The following is a 20,620-nucleotide window of genomic DNA, read 5'->3' on the forward strand; positions in this document are numbered from 1 at the left end:
GTGCTTCGTGGGACTTAGTTTGGGAGGCACCATGAGGAAATTCTGTGACTTCCAGAAGTAACTGTTGTGATAACAGTTCTAAACTAACAGTCAGAATCACTTAAAATTACAGTCCTGGCTTCAACAGCTTACCCAGTCCTATGGATGGCCTAACCACTATGTGGCATCTCTTTGAAGACACCTTTAGCTCAGTTTCTCTAAAGTGGACCTATCATTCTGTAGAATGAGATTGGGTAGAAATGACCTGTCTCACATGTGACAAATAGGAAATATTTCTTTTCCTCTTTTCATTTTAAGATATTTGACTTTTTGTTTTTATGAGTGCAATCATTTGGTGACCATCTATTTATTATTGGCTCTCTCTAGGCTGTGGAATGCATATGCAATTTTTATTTCTGTACACCCAGGTCTTTAAGCCACCAAACTGAAAATACCTTAGAACAGTATCATTGGCATGAAATAATTTTCAAGCACAGAATGGCAAGAGAAGGATTTTAGAGAAAAAAAATGGATGAGTTCACTTTGGGAGTTTTTTTTAATTTGAGGAAGTTTTTGGGTATCCCAGTGGAACAGTTTGGTAGACTGTTCAAGTATGGGATATGAGGATAGAGATTTGGAAATTTTTGCTTTATACAGTAGTTAGAGCTATGGGACCAGGATAAGATCATTTGGAGACCATGGAGGTCACTCAAAGGCTGGGGGCATTTGCTGGAGGGCACCAGCATTTGAACTGAGGAAAGCAATAGAAGGTACCCCAGAAACGAAACAGAAGAGACATGGAGGAGAATGAAGAGGTTCACAGGCAGCCAGGTCTGAGAGGGAAGGCAGAGCTGGAGTGGATGACACTGCATGACCTAGTATCTTAGGCCTCATGCGGGGGGGGGGGTGCGGGGAGACAGCTGAAGCCAGGGTGCACATGGCCCCACGCTTTGGTCATGAGGCATTTTTCAGAACAGCTTCGGAAGCCTAAGGAACCCAGTAAGCAGTACAAGTGTGGATCTTGTGCAAAACTCACTCAAGAAATAAGAATGAGCAGGAAAAAAAGAGAGTGGAGAAAATACGATTTGCTAGTTATGAAGCTCGTCTGTTAGCTTCAAACTTTTTTTTTTTTACAATTGTTCATGTGTTTCACTGTTTGCATATTTGTATATAATGTACTTCAAGAATGTATTCACTCCCTGTGGGTCATAAGTTTTCATTCATGTCTTTATTTTTGTTTGTTTTTAAATTTAGGTCTAGATTGAGAGAAAATATGTGATATTTATCAGAGTTTGTCTTCTCTTACCTGCAGCTCCAACTATTTTCTTTCAAGTGACATAATTCCATTATTTGTTATGGCTGAGTAATGCTCCATTGTGTATATCCATATCCTAGTCTTACAATCCATTCATCAAATGTTGGGCACATTCTCTGCACTGTTGTTCTTCATTTCACTGATTTTTGCCTTTGGTTTCATTAGTTATTTCTATGTACTGTGTTTGAGTTCTTGTTTTTCTAAGAGAATGAGATGCATCATAATTTGAGTTCTGATTTTTTTTAATGTAAATATTCAAAACTTACCTCTCCTCTTTGTACCCATTGTGGGGTTTCAAAGATTGTGGTAAACTGTGTTTTCGTTTTCATTGGATCCTAGGAATTTTCTGCTTTCCTTCTTAATTTTTCAATGACTACTCCTTTTCAATGAGCATTCAGAAATGTATTGTGTAGTTTCCATGTATTTCTTGCAGTTTTACTTTTGATTACTAGTTTTATTCCATTCTGTTTTCTTGTATTTGTTAAGACTTTCCTTATGTCCTAAAATAGACTCTCTCTCTCTCTTTTTCTCTCTCTCTCTCTCTCTCTATATATATATGAAATGTCTTTGAGTTGCTGAGTTGGATATGTGTTCAGTGACTGTTTTGGAGTGTTCTGCAGATGTTAAGTCCATTTCATTTACTATATCATTTACTTCTGATGCTTTTTGTTGATGGTTGTCTCTTTTATCTATGTATTAGTAAAAATATTGAAGTCACCCACTGTTATTGTGTTGGAGTATATCTGTGTTTTGATGTCCACTGGTGTTTGTTTTATGAAATTGAGTGCTTTGATGTTCATTCTGTATGTTTTCCCTGGTTATGAGTATTATGTCTTCTTTTTTTGTCCTGGGATTTGAAGTCAAGCCCTGCGAGCTGTCCCTGAGCTTTTTTGCTCTAGGCTGGTGCCCACCACTTTGAGCCACTGCTCCACTTCTGTTTTTTTGGTGTCTAATTGGAGATAAGAGTCTCCGTAACTTTCCTGCCTGACTGGCTTTGAAGCACGATCCTCAGATCTCAGCTGCCTGAGAAGCTAGGATTACAAGTGTGAGTTACCAGTGCTCAGCCCTGTAGTATCTTCCTGATGGATTAATTACTCCCTTTGTCAACATGTAGTCACCTCCTTTTTTCTCCTACTAATTTGGTTTGAAGTATGCATGGTCAGATCTGAGTATGGCTTTTCTTCCTTGTTTTGGGGTTCCATTTGATTAGAATATCATTTTCCACTTTTTTAAATTAATTGTGAAAATACTACCAGTGGAGTTTCTCCCTAGCCATGTACAGACCTATAGTCTTCTACTATCTGGTGAATCATTTCTTTTGGGCTGTATTTAACGTGCAATACACCCTCCCTCCTCTACATACAGCCAGATGAAGGAACATTGGGAGGAGACAGAAAGTAATCTGGCTATGGAGTTACTGTAAAAATAGAAGACATTAAAAACACAAAGGAGGGGGTAAAATTCTCGACAAGAAAGTAGTCATTACCTTACTTATGTAACTGTAACCTCTGTGCAGCATCTTTATAATACAATAAAATTTAAAAGAAGGAAGCAAGTTCCAATGTAAGCCTCAGTTGTGGGCCAGTTCCCTCTGTGTGGGAAGAGACAACAGCAGGGGCAATAAGAAAAAAAAAAAAAGAAAATACTGTACAGAGGGGTTACAATTACATGAGCAAGGTAATGAGCACATTTCTTACCAAGCATTGTTGCCTCCTCCTTTGTTTCCTCTGTCTTATAGACAACAAATAGTTGGCTCTGTGTGTGTGTGTGTGTGTGTGTGTGTGTGTGTGTGTTCTTCCCTTAGCTGCTTTTGCTCAAGTCTAGCACTCTACCACTTGAACCACAGTGCTTCTTCTGCCTTCTTTTGAGTAGTTTATTGGAGATAAGAGTCTCAAGGACCTTTCCATCTGTGATTCTCAGATCTCAGCCTCCTGAGTAGAATTACTGGTGTGAGCCACCAGTGCCTGGCTGGGTCTTGTTTTTTTAATTGAATCTACCAGTCTGTGCCTTTAGAGAATTGAGATCATTAGTATTTGAGGTTTTTGTAGGAGGTACATAATTTCTGACTTATTTTTTGGTTAGTGTTTAATTTTTTTCCTAATTAATACTCATGTAGAGACTTGGCTAGTGTTATTTCTTTCTCATTGTTTTTGTGGTCATGTTTGTCTTCCTTTAAGTATCTTCTGCAGAGTTTCACCAGTTTTTGTATGCTATGGAAAATGTTTGCCTTAGCTTTGCGCAGCGGCAGTATGGTAGCCAATCAGGCTTATCCGAGGCGCGATTGTTGCTAATTGAAAATGTTTGCCTTTCCATTCTGAAAGATAGCTTTGCTTGATACAGTGATCTAGATTTTCTTCATATAGGTTGAAGATATATGAAATAATAGTGTAGAAGAATATAGTTTATTGTAGAAAAAGATAGTTATCATCAAAGAATGAAAACTTAAAAAACAATAGTAACAATAGACAGAAAATAAAAGTGGAAAAAATCAGATAAAATACGTGTCAGTACTTCCTTGTTGCAGAGCAGGAGAGTGTACACCAGCTGGACTTAGTGTAGCAGGGGATTTCCTCCAGTCTCTGGCCTTCAATGTTCTGGCTGTGCTTTTCTGGCTGTGTTCACCCTGGGTTCCTCTTGGGGACTGGGATTGTCTACAGTTGTTGCTCAGCTATTTGTGATGATGATAGGTAGGTTGCTTAAGACTCTCACCAGGATTTCAGCCTGGGCAGGGCAGGGCAGGGGAGGGGAGGGCTACTTGTGTTGAGTGACAGCAATTCTATGGGCAGGGCTCTTCCAGGGTTGCAGCAATTCTATAAGGGTTTGGGCTGTTCTAGTCAGGTGTGGCAGCAGCTAGTGAGGGGTCCGTGCAAGGGCCAGAGTGCACAGCTCCTGGGTCTTTGTACGCTCCAAGGACAACTGCTTCTGTGGCCTAGGCCTCGACCTATGCGCAAGATTCAGTATCTGCTCTGGCTGGTCTGCATGCAGCTGGTTTGCCCTCTCTCTCCTAGCCTGCAACATAGTTTTGTTTGCACAGGGTGTGTGACTAGCTATGTGCGAAATTTAGTGTCATTTCTAGCTGATCTGCAACAGGTTTGCCCTCTTCCTTCTAGCCCTCAGGAGGGTTTTATTTGCACAAGGTGTGTGGCTCACTCTTGCCAGACAAATACTCTAGGCAAACTTGCAAATATACTACAAATGCACTAGGTAAACCTATAGATACACTAGGTCAAGGGATGAAGCAGGTCTGGGTGTGCTCTATGGACTTCTCTGGCTACCACTCCTGCCCTTTGTCCACATTGGGGTGCTCAGGCTATGATTGTCTTCCCAAGTTTGCCTTCTTTTACCTAGCCTGCCAGACTGCCACTTGTTTGCAAAGTGGCAGGTGGTTAACTCTTGCCATACAATACACTGCATTTGGGTCTTGGGATGAAGTTGGTTAGGGTGTGCTTGCTGCAGCTTGCCTGCCTGCACCCATCCCTTGACTTCTGTCTGACCACAGCAAGGTTTGCCGTCTCCTCCCTAGCTGGCCAGGCTGGTGTTTGTACAATGGCACATGGCTAGCACTTGCCACCCCATGCGTGTGTGATGGGTCTAGGGGTAGAGTGACCGTGTCCTGCTCAGCAGTTTGCCCGCCTCCGCAGGGCTGCTCTGAGCTCTGTAGAATAAAAGTTTTCTTTGCTTCTTTTGTAAATAGAATGCTTGGTATTAAAACAAATTTTTTTTCCCTATCATTCTCTTCCTGGTGTCCTTCCCTTGCTTTTCTTTTCTTTTTTTTTTTCTTTTGTCGGTTGTGGGGCTTGAGCTCTGGGCTTAGACGCTGTCCCTGCGCTCTTCAGCTCAAGGCGAGCACTCTACCTCTTGAGCCACAGCGCCACTTCCAGTTTTCTAGTGGTTTATTGGAGATCAGAGTCTCAGGGACTTTCCTGCCTGGGCTGGCTTTGATCCTCAGATCTCAGCCTCCTGAGTAGCTAGGCGTGAGCCACCAGTGCCCAGCCCCTTGCTTTTCTAAACTGCTTACCTTTCCCTATAGCCAAGTTACTGAAGTTTTATTGGAGATTCATGGAGACACAAGAATGTGGTCGATGTCTGTAACCTGCAATCCTGAAACTTCTTTCATTAGACAGGTTCTTACTGCTAATTCCTGTAGAGAGTACAAAGAAGAGACTATATAAAACAATATTTGAAATGTCTCAATTTATTAATTTCTGTGTCTAATAATTTCAATGGATACTGCTCTGTAGTCTTTTAAGTTAACTAAATGAATGCAGTTGTTTATATTGGGCCAATGATCTAGTATTACTTATTTCTGTTCTTTGATATATTGTTGTTTTGTTGTGTTAATAACTGGAAAATTCTTTAAGTAAATATTTTAATAGTATGTGATACGCACCATACATGTGAACATATTAACTTTAGTTTTTTAATCCTAGCAGAAAATTAGCCTTCTTTATTACTAAAGCTTCCAATGAGAATTTCTACAAAGGCTGGCATGGTGGCACATACCTGTAACCCAGCTACTATATAGGAGGATTCTGGTTTGAGGCCAAACCTGGTCAAGTTAGCCCAAAACCCTATCTTAAAAACAAACCAAAAGCTAAAGACTTAGGGTATGACTCAGGTGATAGAGTACTTATCTAACAAGCATGGTACCTTGAGTTCAAGCCTCGGTACCACAAAAAAAAGAATTTCTTTAAGTGGTTTTGGTAATGGTGTGTAACAGTATGTTGGTATTTGGCATAAATGTAGGTGTTTGTTATAGAAGCAGACTATCAGACAGAGATTTCATATTCATATGATATTCTCTCTTGTACAAGCAATCAACATACAGGGAGCTCAAGAAACTAAATAACCAAAGAATCAATAACCCAATTAATAAATGGGCAAAGAAGCTAAGTAGAGACTTCTCAGAAGAATGGCCAATAAATACATAGGAAATGCTCGACATTCCTGGCCATAAAGGAAATGCAAATCAAAGTTCATTTCACTTTAGTAAGATTAGTCGTCATCAAGAATTTTTAAACTATATTTTAAAGACACCTTTTAGTATACAACTCTTAATATCTTAAGATAAGTTTGTTACTGAAAGTTGCTTTTGTTTTAAGCTTACCTTAATATAGACTTCTTTGCCAGTGTGGGTGAAAACAGATTATTTGTTTCTTTTTATAAAATGCGACCTTTTCACCATTCTGTGGATGGTAGATAGAAACTGGAGGTTTTATTAAGATTCTCCTAGGGAAAAAAATGGTACTAGTCTTTTTAGTGAGATTTTCGTGCATTTTTCTCTATTCTAGGCATTTTCTACATTGAATATTTAAGCAAATGATTTTCAGCAACACAGTATAGTTTAGATGGTGTTATTTCTCTTGGTGATTAGACAGGAACAATTTTTTTTTGTTGGTCATGGGGCTTGAACTCTGGGCCTGGGCGCTGTCCCTCAGTCCTTCAGCTCAAGGCTAGTGCTCTACCACTTGAGCCACAGTGCCACTTCTGGCTTTTTCTGTTTATGTGGTGCTGAGGAATCAAACCCAGAGCCTCATGCATGCGAGGCAAGCATTCTACCACTGAGCCACCTTCCCAGCCCAGGAACATTTTAAAAGTTGAGTTGAGCTTAACATTGGAGGTTTAAGAAGAAAGTCAGTACAGGTCAAAGTGGATCAAGTTATCATCGCTAAAAAGAGCCGGCATCGTTGCTTAATTGTGGGTTTTTCTTTTGCAGAGAATGTGGCAGGTCACTACATTTCCCCATTTCATGATATTCCTCTGAAGGTGGATATTAAAGAGGTATGATTTCCTACTTGTTTCTGGAATGAAGATAAGTGTTTTTGTCATTCCCATAAAATGCTTCTCTAGCAACACCCTGAAAGACGGAATATGGTTGGAGGTCAAGAAGGGAAGCAGGTGCAGTAACAGGGCTGTAAACCTCAATCATGAATGAAAATTTGGGTAAGGATAGGATTTGGAAAAAAGCGGGTGTTAGTGGTAGATAAAGCTTAGAATTCGGTATGAAGTGAAGATTAGAGGTAATAATTTAGTTAAACAATGGGCTTATTTTTAACAATAGCAACAATAATAATTGTTTTTCTGTTTGTTTGCTTCATTAGTAGTCATTTTGGTGTATAAATGTTATATGTACTGGGTGTACATTTGTGAATGGCTTAATTTTTCTTCCCAACCCACCACATAGTCTGGTTTAATTTAAAAAATGCCTCGTAGAGGCATAATCATCACACCTGGGTAGAATTCACAGGCAGGAGGTGCAGCCGGTACTTCCATGGCTTGTTAGTCATGCTCCCTGGAGTTTCATTTCAATAATGGAATGACTGTTTTAAGTGTAATCACTGGAAACTGCCAGTCTTTCCTTAAAGACTGTACAGAACCTTTGCTTATTTCATAAAAATCTGGAAAAATTCTTGAAAGTGATTTAGCTTTTCTAATACTTTATTTTATAAAATCCTTTGGTGCTTAGTTCACTGGACATTACTGGTGGGAGGAGGAAATTTCTGAGTAGCCTCTGGGATGGGACATGAAGAAAGCCGGTGCATTTTTATCACTTTGCAGTGCATCTGTATTTTTCTGTGAAATATTACACTCATAAATGCTGTCTTGTCTTTTATAGGAAAATGGCATTCCCACGAAGAAAGCACGGAATGATGAATATGAGGTATATCTAAAAGTTCCTATTTTGTGAATCTCTTTTATACTGTCTCTTTGGGACCTTAGTGATAGTTTGCATTTGTAAACTTGTGAGTTTGCCCATGTAAGACTCATGTGCATTCTGGTATTTTTTTCTTCTAGTATCTCTCTAAGGAAGTTAGGGCTTTTATTGTGGTAAAGTATTTGTAGCATAAAATTTACCATTTTAAACTTTATAGAATGTACAGTGTGCTGGCATTAAGTACTGCCTATTTGCAGAGTTTTCTGTCATCCCAGATGGAAACTTTGCACCCAGTAAATAAATAGCAGTCCCTTTTGACCCCTCCTGTATCCACTGTTCTTCTTTGTCTTTCAGTTTTACTGTTTTAGAAACTTCTTTCTCAAGGGAAAGACCTAAGAGAATCAATGCAAAACTAGATTTTGGTAGCAAACTATGTATTGTGGTAGATTAGTCTAAAGTAAATGTACTTCATGAGATGGCATCAGATTAGCTTCCTTTATTTGTAAAATAAAGTAGTTGGAGTATGTATTCCAAAACTTTAAAAAGTAAGAAAGAAAATGCTTGATAAAATAAATGCATGCCATATATTTCAAGTCTGTGTTTTAACTAAATGACTATCAAACCTTTTTGGAATTTCTCAGTTATATTATGTGATTGATATTTCTGCACCTCTTGCTCTAGGTGCTAGACAGCTTTCCCGGCTGCCTTACCTTTCCAGCCATATTACCTCTCTTCTCTCCCCTCACTGAGACTTTTGTCCCTAGTCTGTGATCCCTCTTCACACATAGACAAGGAGGCTGTTTAATCCCTACAGCCTTTGCCCGCCATCCTCCATTTTCTCGAGTTAGTGTTTGTCAAATAATCTTTCAATTACCCACACTGGACCCACTTACAGAGTTTGTTGGAGCTGAGGTCCTAGGACCCTCTTGTCTCTCTGCTAAATCAGAATCTACTTGATGGGGCCTGGTTCTCCTCCATGCTTAGCAAGTATTCCAGGTTCATCCTAGACATAAAGTTTGACAGCCAGTGTCCTAGTGATTAGGTACTTGATGTTGGACTAGCAAACATGAAGGAACTCAAAAGTTTGTATTAGCCTGTAACAGTGGGAAAAGTATATTCTGAGTCCAGACAACCAAATTAAAATACAATTCTTGTAATCTAGTTCACGTTAGAGACTATCTGATTTGTATTCATTTGAAAGCATTAAGAGGAAAGAAGAGCGATATTCCTATTTCCCCCCTCATTCCCCACCCCTGTGTATGTAAAACTTGGTGACTTTGTTTTGTTTAAAAATTGGGTGTTTTATTTCATTACATTTACAAAGGAAGAAATGGAGAGAAGAGGATTGAGGGAGAAGTTAAATGTCCATATATAATTGTCTGATTTGATATATGCCTCCTTTTATCTTGGTGATTTTCTAATAAATTCTGGCAGACCATTATTGGCTTGTAATTAATAACAATCTTTGGAAACCCAGACTAACGTGAGCCTGAAAATTACAGGCCCAATACATTTTAGCTGGAGAGAAGAAAGGCAGGTTAGAAGTTGGCCCTTAGTGATCAGGAGCAAGTGCTGAGGGAGGGGGAGTCTGACTTCCAGGCTGAAAATTCAGACCTATTCTTTGGCCCAGTTCAGGTCTGTGTGAGTGATTTTGGTAGGTGTCATTGTGTACAGCAGTCATCCTGAGCCTGGTCTTCTCTGTCATCTTGAATATTCATCCACGTGCATTTGTTCTACAGCTAGGCTTTCAGGGAATGAATACATTATGTGAACATCTGCCACTTACTTGGGTTTTTCTTTTAACGGCTTCTTGAGACATATTTAAACAGGTGTGGAGCACCTCATGAAAGAGCATAGAGAATGAAGCAGAACAGCAGGGCTGTGCCAGGGTTGCCGAGCTAGGTAGGAGATGCACTTCTAAGGCATAGTTGCTGGAAACTCATTCTAGGCTTTGTTTACCTCATTATGGGTTTGCCTCTTGCCATTTGAAAGTCTTAGTCTCACCTAGAAAAAATAAATATCATCATCGAACGTATATTTACATTTAATTGTGCAAATGGCATTGTTTGAATTAACAACATTTGCTATTCACTAAAACCTGCAAGCTGTTGTTTTTTTAAACCAACTTTGTGTATTAAAATGGCTTAGAGAGCTTTTAAAAATAAGCACCCTCCTGGCTCCTTCCCATCCAACTGAGTTCACATTGGTCAGTGGTAGGGCTAGGGATTTCTGTTTGTATTTAAAGCTCACCAGGTGAATTCGATGTGTGCACATTTGAAAATAAGTGTATTTAATTATTCTCAAATAATTGTGGTTTTTGGTGTTTGTTGTGAACTGATAGTTTAGAAATAGGATCAGAATGAATGATGAAAAGTATTAAGTCAAGTTTCAGTTTTTGATGATTGGATTCACAGACATGTGATTACTGTCAGCTTCCTGCATAGGATTCTAAATGCCAGTAACAACCAGTTGGCAGATTGGCCTGGTCCAGGGCCACACCTGGGGTAGTACTGTCTTGAACCATTGCTTCTTCCTGATTAAAATGTCACATGAGTCCCCAATAACTGGAATAGTCTCACTTTGTATGACATGCTGTGGAATGGCTTTTATTCACTACTGACCTATAGTCTCTGCTAGCTTAAGCAGTCTATAAAGTATAGGAGAAAAAGAAGCTATCTGAGGGGAGGGGAAATGGCTGGCTATGGTTTATGCAGAATCTATAACTGCCTATACTGATAGTTCTCATTTTGCATTATGATTGTATCTTACATGTAAATATTGTTGTATAGTTTTCAAAATATCTGACTTCATAACTTTCTGTGTGTTTTCCTTTACGTTATGTAAGTCACTGATCTTCCTAATTACTTTGTGGTAGTTGGGACGGAGATGGTCCCACTGTTTTCTTTGAACAGAAGAGTAAGGTGAAGTCTGAGATGAGGGACTGGGTCTCTCTCCTATCTTAGCTAGAAAATGATAGTCACCACCTCTTCCTGACTCCATTCTCCTTCTGTCATTGCACTGCAAAGGTGCATTTAAAGGTAGCAACCTTCAACACTAGGAGTCAAAGTGATGGGTTCAGTTCTGCTGTGTTTCAAACAACCTGTATAATTCCTACAAGAAATAGGTAAGTGTATAATGTGGACACTGAACATTTTTTTGTTGGACAAAAACCTATAGCATTCTTTCAAAGGCTGTACTAATTTCAGTTAGCACTAGGTTCTCCAATTCATAGTGAAAAAACCAGATGAAATATCCAGTGTTCTTTTTTTTAAATTACAGAATTTGTTTAATATGGTCGTGGAAGTGCCTCGGTGGACAAATGCTAAAATGGAGGTACGAGCGTGTTTATTAATGTAGAATGAACTGTCAGTGTAGTAATGATACAAAAACACTCTCTAGCTATTTGGCATAATACTTTGAAATAGGGATGTTTGACAGACTTCTTTATTACTTATTTTCAGTGTTTCATTATTTCTTTGGTAAGATGAGATCTCTTAGAGTTGAAATTTAGTTTGTGGCACTGTTTATGTAGCTAACTTCTACTGCTTGGGATCTGGTGGAATGTGTTATTTTAAGTTAAAGATAAGCATTGTTAAGAAGATGTGTAATTTTCAAAATTTATATTTAGGAAGTTTTATCAGTAATTTTACTAGGTCCTCTGTGTGTGTGTGTGTGTGTGTGTGTGTGTGCGTGTGTGTGTGTGTGTGTGTGTGTGTGTGTAGTTACCTGTAGTAACTGTGTGTGTGTATATACATACAGCGTATATACTGTATGTATACGTGTAGTGTATGTATGTATACATGTAAACACAGTATACAACGTACATTGTTTCTTCACTATCAATTATTTCCTTTGCTTTGCAGAAGCTTTTTCATTTGCTGTAATCACATTTGTCTAGTCTTGCTTTTTTTACTTGTATGTTTGGAGTCAAATCTAAAAGATTATTGCCCAGACAACTTGGTTAATCTTTATCTTCTTGCCATTCCAAGTATGTTATCACTTGTGTTTAGGAACATGAAATGCATAGTGTTACAGTGCCTCCACCTATGATTAGATGTTTCCTTTCCATCTTAAAATGGTATTCTAAATCAGTAATAGGCACTGACTTAATTTATTTTAAAGCACTTTTGACCGGTGAGTTAGAACATATTTTGTCTGAATATGGAAAATTTAAAAAGTGCTTAGATGTAAGATGTATCATATCACATCCAGTGCTCAGTCTCCTTTTTTTGTCCCCCTGTGGTCTGCTCAGATTGCCACCAAGGAACCATTGAATCCCATTAAACAAGACGCGAAGCATGGCAAGCTGCGCTTTGTGGCAAACATCTTCCCTCACAAGGGTTATATATGGAACTATGGGGCCCTCCCTCAGGTAATGTTTTGTTATAATGGTAAAATTTTTCTGTCTTCAGAAAAAAATTGCCTTGTAAATCCTGTGAACTACTTGAATTTAAATTGGTTCTGAGGACCCGTCAGTTGGAGAGATTTGTAAATTTAAAATTCTTTAATGTGCAGTTTTATTGCATCAATAAATTTTGTTTGAAACCATATATGTGTCTGTGCTGAAGTTCTTGGGGTCTGGCACAGTGTATTGACATTATGAGCACATTTCATTTTCTGGACTGAGCTATGAAGTGTGATTTGTGTGTGTGTATGTGTGTGTGTGTGAAGTGTGATTTGTGTTTGTGTGAGTGTGTGTGTGTGTGTGTGTGCATGTGCCAGTCCTCTGGCTTGAACTCAGGGCTTATGGCTTAGGTGCTATCCCTGAGCTTTTTTACTCTTTGAGCCACACAGTTCGTCTTCTGGCTGTTTGGTGGTTAATTGAAGATAGGAGTCTCAAGGACTTTCTTGCTTGGGCTGACTGAACCTTGATCCTCAGATGTCAGCCCCCCTGGGTAGCTAGGATTACAGGTGTAAACCACCAGAGCCTGGCTAATTTGGGGGGGGGGAATACAGTCATGGGGCCTGAACTCTGGGCCTGGGACACTGTCCCTCAGCTCTTCAGCTCAAGGCTAGTGCTCTACCACTTGAGCCACAGTGCCACTTCCGGCTTTTTTCTTTTTGCTTATGTGGTGCTGAGGAATTGAACCCAGGGCCTCATGCATGCAAGGCAAGCACTCTACCACTGAGCCACCTTCCCAGCCCCTGGCTAATTTTTTTATCTGTAGTCATTCCTATAATTTTGTTATACCTATTTATATGCAATGAATTTTATTTTTTAAATGGTTGATTTTTTCAGAACATGTGAGCTGAGTTAGACCATCTACTTACTCACTGTTAGGAGTAGAAAGCAAGGAGGATGAGAAGCAAGTGGCAGTATAATGACGAATGTTCTCATTGGATAGTTTCCTTTCTTATTTGCTTCCATCCTTTCTTGCTCTTTTAACTTTCCTCTCATATTTCAGTTTAACTAGGAAGCTTCAGTATGTTTGCTTGCTCCAAAGTCTAGGTTTGGGGGACAGAGAGAAAAAAACATTTGTTTTTATGTTTATTAACCTCATTAGAACATCTGCCTGAAGGTTTAATTTTTGTGTTTTTATATATTGATGTTAATATCTTGCATGAAATGCAAAGACTTAAGAAATTTCTAGGAATGGGGAGAGGGGTCCTGGCTTTATCCCAGCCCAGCAAAACAGCTGCCCATTTAGAATAAACATTCACAGAAAAGGGAAAATTGTTCTCTGAAGAGCCAGGCTGCTTTTCTTGCAGTTAGACCACCCACGTGGATGCATTCTTGGTTAACTGGCACTCCTAAAATGGATGTGCTCAGGATGGAAATGTCTGCTGAGATGGAAAGCAGCCTTTCTGATTCCCTAAATGCCTAAAAAGACATTCTGCTAGACTCACCAGGGAAAGGTTGAAGAAATTCTGTGGCACATAGGGCATGGGGAAAGGTGAGGAAGGGAGGAAGAGGGCCAGGCCAAAGAAGCCACTGAATTTGAGGCAGATGGAAAAAAAGGCATGTAAGGAAGAGAGAGTTCAAGTTTGTTCGTTTCTGTAGACATTTATTAAGAATCTATGTTCTGGCTAGTAAACTAGGTGTTGGGCTTAGAAGACAGAGGATACAATATGACCTTGGGCAAGGTACATCTTTACCTGTACAATGAAGAGTAATATCTATTGCATATGGCTGTGGTGAGAGGAAATGAAATTATTTCATTAGTAGAATGTGTAATGGATAGTAATATTGTGATTACTACTTGAATATTTTCTGTTTTTTATCGAAGTAATTTACATTCTGGTTGGTGTGATCGACATCTAAGCCTAACATTTTTACTAATTCTGTTATTTTGTTGGGGACAATATAAAGCAGACCTATTGATGAGAAGTGAAAGGAGGTGAGAGATGAAGGTAAAACAAAAGAAATTTATGTAGATTTCTCTATGGAGCCCGCTAAAATTTTGTGTTTCCCTTGTGTGATGTGTTTTAATTTTAAGGTGCTCTTATCTGCCATGATCTTAGTCTGTTATGTGTAGTAGTGTTCTCTTTCTCCATCTCTCTCTTTCTTTTTCTGTCTCTCCCTTGCTAGTACTGAGGTTTGAACTCAGGCCCTAAATCGTACTCAAACCTGTGCTATGTGAGCCACATCACTAGCCTGGCGTTTTGCAGGTTATTTGGAGATGGAGTTTCAGGGACTTTTCTTTGTGAGTTAACTTTGAATCAACCAAATTAAATTGCTTCCATGTCTTAATGTACTATTTACCTTGTATTCTCCATTACCTACCTAAAACATATTCCATCCAACATCTACTGTGAGAGTTTAAAAATCCAGGAATGCTTTTCCTATGCCAGAACTTTTCAGAGCCAACTATGGAAGTACATGTCTCTAATCCCACCTACTTTGGAGCACAGATCAAGACTGTCTGGGCAAAATTAGGATACCCAATTTGAAAAACAAACCCAAAGGACTGGGATGCAGCTCAAGTGGTAAAGTGCTTACAAAACCTGTGTTCTGTTCTAATACTGGAAAATAAAACAAAACAAAAACAATAAAGAGCCCCTCAATTTCTTGTCCTTAAAAGGATAAAATATAAAACTCTTATTTAAAAGTTCTTCCCTGACCCTGCATGATCTCCATCCTTACTTTGCAACTTTCTTCCTTCATCCTTACTTCCATTCCACACAACTTCTATAGTGTTTCTAATTTCTAAGCTTACAGAACTGTTCTTCCATTTAATACATATTTATTGAGTGTTTAATAGTTTCCAGGCAGTGTTTTTAGTCTTAAGTACTCTGGGAAAACAGTAATAAAAGTGACAAAAACTCATTGGGAACTTTTATTCTAGTCAGACAGATGAACAATAAACCAAGTATAATGTCAGCGGGTAGTAAGTGCACTGGAGGAGGAAAAAAAGCAGGGAGGCTGGGTGTGGCGGCTCATTAAATGCCTCCTTGTCCCTTCCTGTAATCTCAACTACTTGGGAAGAAGAGATTGGAAGGATTAGTGGTTCAAGGCTAGGATGCACAAAAAGTATTGAGACCCTGTGCAAATCAATAAGTCAAGGGTGATAGTGTGCATCTGTGCTCTCAGTTGCACAGGAATAGAGGTAGGAAGATCATGATCTTAGGCAAAGCCTGTACAGAAATGTAAAGCCACACCTGAAAAATAAAAAGCAGAAAAGGCTGGGGGTATGGCTTATGTGGTACAGTTCCTGCTTAGCAAGTAGAAGGCCTTGAATTCAAACCCCAGTACTGCTAGGAAGGGAGGGAATGGCACTCCGAAGTGTTCTTGACCTTGAGCTAAGGGAAGATCTCAGTGAAAAGTATTATTTCAGTAAAGATCTAAAGGAAGTGAGGGACCATGTATGGTGGACATTTAGGAAAAGAGCAGTCCAACAGGAAACAGCAAGGAGAATGGCCTGAGGTTGAATATGCCTTGTATAGTTAAGTAACACAGAGTAGCCCAGTGTGATTGAATGGAAATGAAGGAAAGGAAATAGACTGCTATTTTTAAGCAAAAGTCTTAGATATGTGTTTAAATCCTAGCCAGTCTTGGGAGTATATATGTGTGCACATAAACTTAGATTGCATATCCTATTTATCTACCAAATAAAAATAATTAAATTAAATGTTTTTAAAAACAATGCTCAAATGAAAGCCAACTCATACATGCCTATGAATAACACATATGCAATGCATTAATTAATTCACAGCAAAAATATTTACTGATCACCAGCTTAGTGCCAGCCACTAAGCTAGACAGTTGGGATATAACCATCAATAAAACACACAAAAATCCTGTTCTCATCAAGACTGCATTCTAAGGTCTGGGAATGTGGCTTAGTGATAAGAGTTCTTACCTACCCTGCACGAAGCCCTGGGTTTGATTCCTCAGTACCACCTAAACAGAAAAAGCTGGAAGTGGTGCTGTGGCTCCAGTGGTAGGGTGCTAGCCCTGAGCAAAAGAAGCTCAAGGACAGTGCCCAGGCCCTGAGTTCAAGCCCCAGGATTGATAAAAAACAAAACAAAACAAAACTGCACTGTAGCCAGAAGAAGTTGACAACAAATTAAATGAATTATAGGGCAGGTTACGGTGTGGGAAGTGCGGAAAGGGGGAAAAATAAAGCATAGAAATAAGAACAAGAGTTCTGGAGGCAGGGATTTTGTGGATGGTTATATCCTGGTTCTCAGTGTCATTGGCATATATAGATGCCACATTTGGCTGTTCACCTGTGATTTATCTTACAACAGTGGGAAATTTGGTGAGAGCAGTCATCAAGTCAACTGCTAAGTTGAAGATTGGGTTTAGAGCCTAAGAGACTTAACCTTGTTGGGTCCATCCATATGTATGGTCCCACCACCTGCCCCAACAAGGTGGTTGTGAGTAGCAAAGGGTGAGCCAGCAGCATGTTCAACTCTGTAGTGAATTCACAGTAATATCTCAGTGATGCCAGTGACAGCAAGAGGCACTCTTGCTCTAATTGAAAGCTGGGAATCCAGGTTGTCACTGAGTAGCTATTACTTCCTTTAGCACAGTGATACGGTTAATCAGGAATGAATTCTCAAGACTCTCCTATATATGAAGCTTTGGGCCAGAGCATGGTGGTTACAAGCATATTAGCTCGTATTTATAAATTACAGGGCAATGATCTTAAACACTGTACAAAAGTTTTAATTTAGGCTACACATTTTGATTTGTTCCTTTTTTCATAGCATCACAATCATTTATTATAACACGGTTCCTGATAATAGCTTTATTTTAAAGCTTTTTTGGATTCCTTGCTTTGGTCCATATTAATTGTTTTCTCTATATTTGAGTATGTACCCCTAGGTATATACTTCATGAGTCAAATTGTGAATTTTATACCTATTTTAATAAGTATCCCCAAGTTGTTTATAACTTACACTCTGTATGTGTGTGTGCTGGTCCTGAGGATTTGAACACAGGGCCTGGCTGTTGTCATTGAAGATTTTTGTTGTTGTTGTTGTTTTTGTTATGCTTAAGCCTAGTGCTCTACCTCTTGAGCTACAGCCACTTCCAGCTTTTTGGTAGTGAATTGAAGATGCACATCTCTTCAACTTCCTGCTCAGGCTGGCTTTGAACTTTGGTCCTCAGATCTCAGCCTCCTGAGTATCTAGAATTACAGGTGTGAGCCACTGTTGCCAAGCAGCAACTTATACTGTTATAAATACCTTCACTGGTATTAACACTATCAGATTTTTTTTTAAAAAAAATTGGAAATAGTGTTGTGGTTTTAGTTTGTATTTATCTGATCAATCTTTTTGCACATTTTTTTTTTTTGGGGGGGGGGTCCGGTCATGGGGCCTGAACTGTGGGCCTCGGCTCTGTCCCTCAGCTCTTTAGCTCAAGGCTAGTGCTCTACCACTTGAGCCACAGAGCCATTTCCGGCTTTTTTCTTTTTGCTTATGTGGTGCTGAGGAATCGAACCCAGGGCCTCAGGCATGCAAAGCAAGCGCTCTACCACCGAGCCACCTTCCCAGCCCTTTTTGCACATTTTTAAGCTATTCATATTTTGTTTCTCTGAATTTCCTGTTCATGTCTAAAACCCATTTTAGTTGGGTTGTCCTTACAAAAATTAGTTTTAAATTCTAGATAGTAACCGTTTTCACTTTTCTGAAAGAAATACAAAGCTCATGAACTTCTTATTTTCTAGTTAGTTGCTTGTTATACACCTAAAACTCCACAAGAGGGCATGTTCAAAGTTTTAAATCGGTCAAGATTTCCTCTCTTTGACTTTAAACTAAATGACCCCAAGTTAAAATTGAGGTCATTTAGTTTGTGTTTCTTCTTAAATGAAAACCAAAGCCCTGAAGATTTAACTCGTTGAAGGCAGACATGGAAATAGAATCAGTCTGGTATTTTTTCTGTTGCAAAGTCATGAAGAAACGGTGTTAAAATTAGTATCATTGTGTAGTTTAAGCATGCTTTACTTCGTACTTATTTCCGTAATGATAGAAACTAAATCAGTGGCTAATACTCAAAATACAGTTCTGGGAGAATGCAAGTCAACAGAAACACTTACCAAAACCAAGTTTTGTTCATGTCATAAAAATACAGTTTTGTCTCAGAGAACAGCCAAAGTAAGCTTCGTATTCATTGGTAGTATTCATGCAGATTATGAATGAATACTAAAAATCACAGTTGCAGGGCAAAAATATATCTAAAATTTTTCTAGTTGAATCATTTTTTCTAGCAGAAGACACTGAGGTCTTGATTTTGTAGTCATAGTAGTTTGTGGCTGAGGTAGGATAGAATCCTGCTGCCTTTCCTAATTAAGGCCGTGTCTCTGGCTTATCACATTTGTTTTCTCTGTGACTGTGGGTGAAGGATTAGGAGGGTTCAAGAGAGGACCCTGTATAAGGAGAGAGATTTTTTAGGATTTTGATTTTGACTTTACTTTGGTCTCACATTGTTTTCCCCAGCACAAATGCTGAAGTATTTGTCATAAATTCCAGTACCCTGATACTCTTCAAGGTATTGGCTGTTTCTTACTCATTTCTATTCCTGGCCTAGATAGCACTCAGTAAATACTGTACTCATCTTACTGATTAATGTAAATGGATGTTTGGTAACAATAAGAAAAATGTAGAGTGATGGGGAAACCAAAGAAGAATGGAACTTCTGTGGGAAAATGTGCTTAGGAGATTCTGAGAAAAGTATCTACAAGAAGATAACTACAAAATAGAATTTGCTATCATTATCAAAATTTGGACATTATGCTTGGCGTTGATAGCTCATACCTATAATCCTAGCTACTCAAGGATCTGAGATCTGAGGAACACACTTTGGAGCTAGTCCGAGCAGGAAAGTCCATGAGTCGCTTTATCTCCACTAAACTACCAAAAAAAGCCAAAAGTAGAGCTGTGGCCTAAGTGTTAAGAGTGCTAGCCTTGAGCAAAAAGCTCAGGGACAGCATCTAACCCCTGAGTTGAGCCCTAAGCACCAAAAAAAGAAAAAAAAAAGTGCATTATAAATGCTTAGAAACTCTAAACTTGGATAAGTTAAACACTTTATTTCACTTTATCTGTACAAATGTGGATAATGTCATTTTCCCCCACAGTGTTTATGCATGTGATTTAGAAAGTATCTATCACCTATAAGCAGTATGTAAGGTGAACAATTATAGTTTTTTATATTGTACTAGTAATTAATATTTGGGAAGTATAATCTTGTCTGACATGGTTGCTTTTTTTTCAATAGGGTCAGGACAATTTATTTCTGGGTATACTATAATTAACATGAGAAAGAAAATATTTTTCTGGAGTTGGCTATTAATAAGTGTGCATTTTTAGTTACAGACATAAAATTAGAGAAACTAAACTTGGCTAACCTGAAATCCAAGGTAGTAGCAATTAACTGAATCTTAAGGTTGCACAATGTTCACAGCTCTTTTTATTTTATTTTATTTTATTTTATTTTGAAACTACTGTACAGAGGGGTTACAATTACACGGGCAAGATAATGAGTACATTTCTTATCAAGCATTGTGGCCTTCTCCTTTGTTTCCCCTTCCCATTCCTTCCCATCCTCTCCCCCGCCCCCCGCCCCCCTTTACGCTCTTATAGTGTAAATTCTGGGAGCTTTTGAGCAACTTTTAGGCTTGGATTTAGAGCAAGCAGTTAGGAAGCTTTAGGGAAGTGGTAGGTCCTAGAGGATATTTAAACTTGATAGCAAATATCTACTATGCTGTCCATTTACAAAAGCACACGTAATTTTGTAGTCAATAGTATACTATGTTTAGTAAACTGGGTGAGTTTATTTTCATGGTTTTGTGTGGGTTTTTTGTTGTTGTTGTTGTTCTGGTATTGGAGTTTTAACTCAGGGCTGTGCACTCTTGCTTAGCTTTTTTTCCCCCAAGTCTGGCACTCTTACCATTTGAGCCATATCTCCACTTTTGGCTTTTTGCTGCTTAATTGGAGATAAGAGTCTTTCAGATTTGTCTGCTTAGGCTGGCTTGGAACCTTGATCCTCAGTTGTCTGCTTCCTGTGTAGGTAGAATTACAGGCATGAGCCACTGGTATTGATTGGCTCTATGTATGTTTTTTCAGTATCTTGACATTTAATGTAAAAATACAGAGCATTTTCTTTAGTGGAACAAAATGAGATAAAAAAGAGTTTTTCTTTCATTATTTTTACTATCTCTAGGTAGTTGTAGAAGGAGGTTACCATTCAACAAATCAATTTATAAGTGTGATGCTTCTTGATTGCT

General features: G+C 38.8%; 1 protein-coding gene and 1 pseudogene across 2 annotated transcripts in view; both read left to right on the forward strand.

Annotated features, from left to right (window-relative positions):
* Ppa2 (inorganic pyrophosphatase 2) overlaps positions 1 to 20,620 on the forward strand; it is a 55,041-nt gene that overhangs the window by 4,615 nt on the left and 29,806 nt on the right. For both annotated transcript variants that reach the window (XM_042701840.1, XM_042701841.1), the window contains exons 2-5: positions 7,011 to 7,075; positions 7,911 to 7,955; positions 11,229 to 11,282; positions 12,202 to 12,321. In XM_042701840.1, coding sequence (XP_042557774.1) covers positions 7,011 to 7,075; positions 7,911 to 7,955; positions 11,229 to 11,282; positions 12,202 to 12,321 — 284 coding nt within the window. The remainder of the gene's footprint in view (positions 1 to 7,010; positions 7,076 to 7,910; positions 7,956 to 11,228; positions 11,283 to 12,201; positions 12,322 to 20,620) is intronic.
* Positions 3,525 to 3,701, forward strand: LOC122127277 (annotated as a pseudogene).

The sequence above is a fragment of the Dipodomys spectabilis genome, unplaced genomic scaffold (assembly GCF_019054845.1).
Source record: "Dipodomys spectabilis isolate Male_0828 unplaced genomic scaffold, ASM1905484v1 ptg000297l, whole genome shotgun sequence".
Lineage (NCBI taxonomy): Eukaryota > Metazoa > Chordata > Mammalia > Rodentia > Heteromyidae > Dipodomys > Dipodomys spectabilis.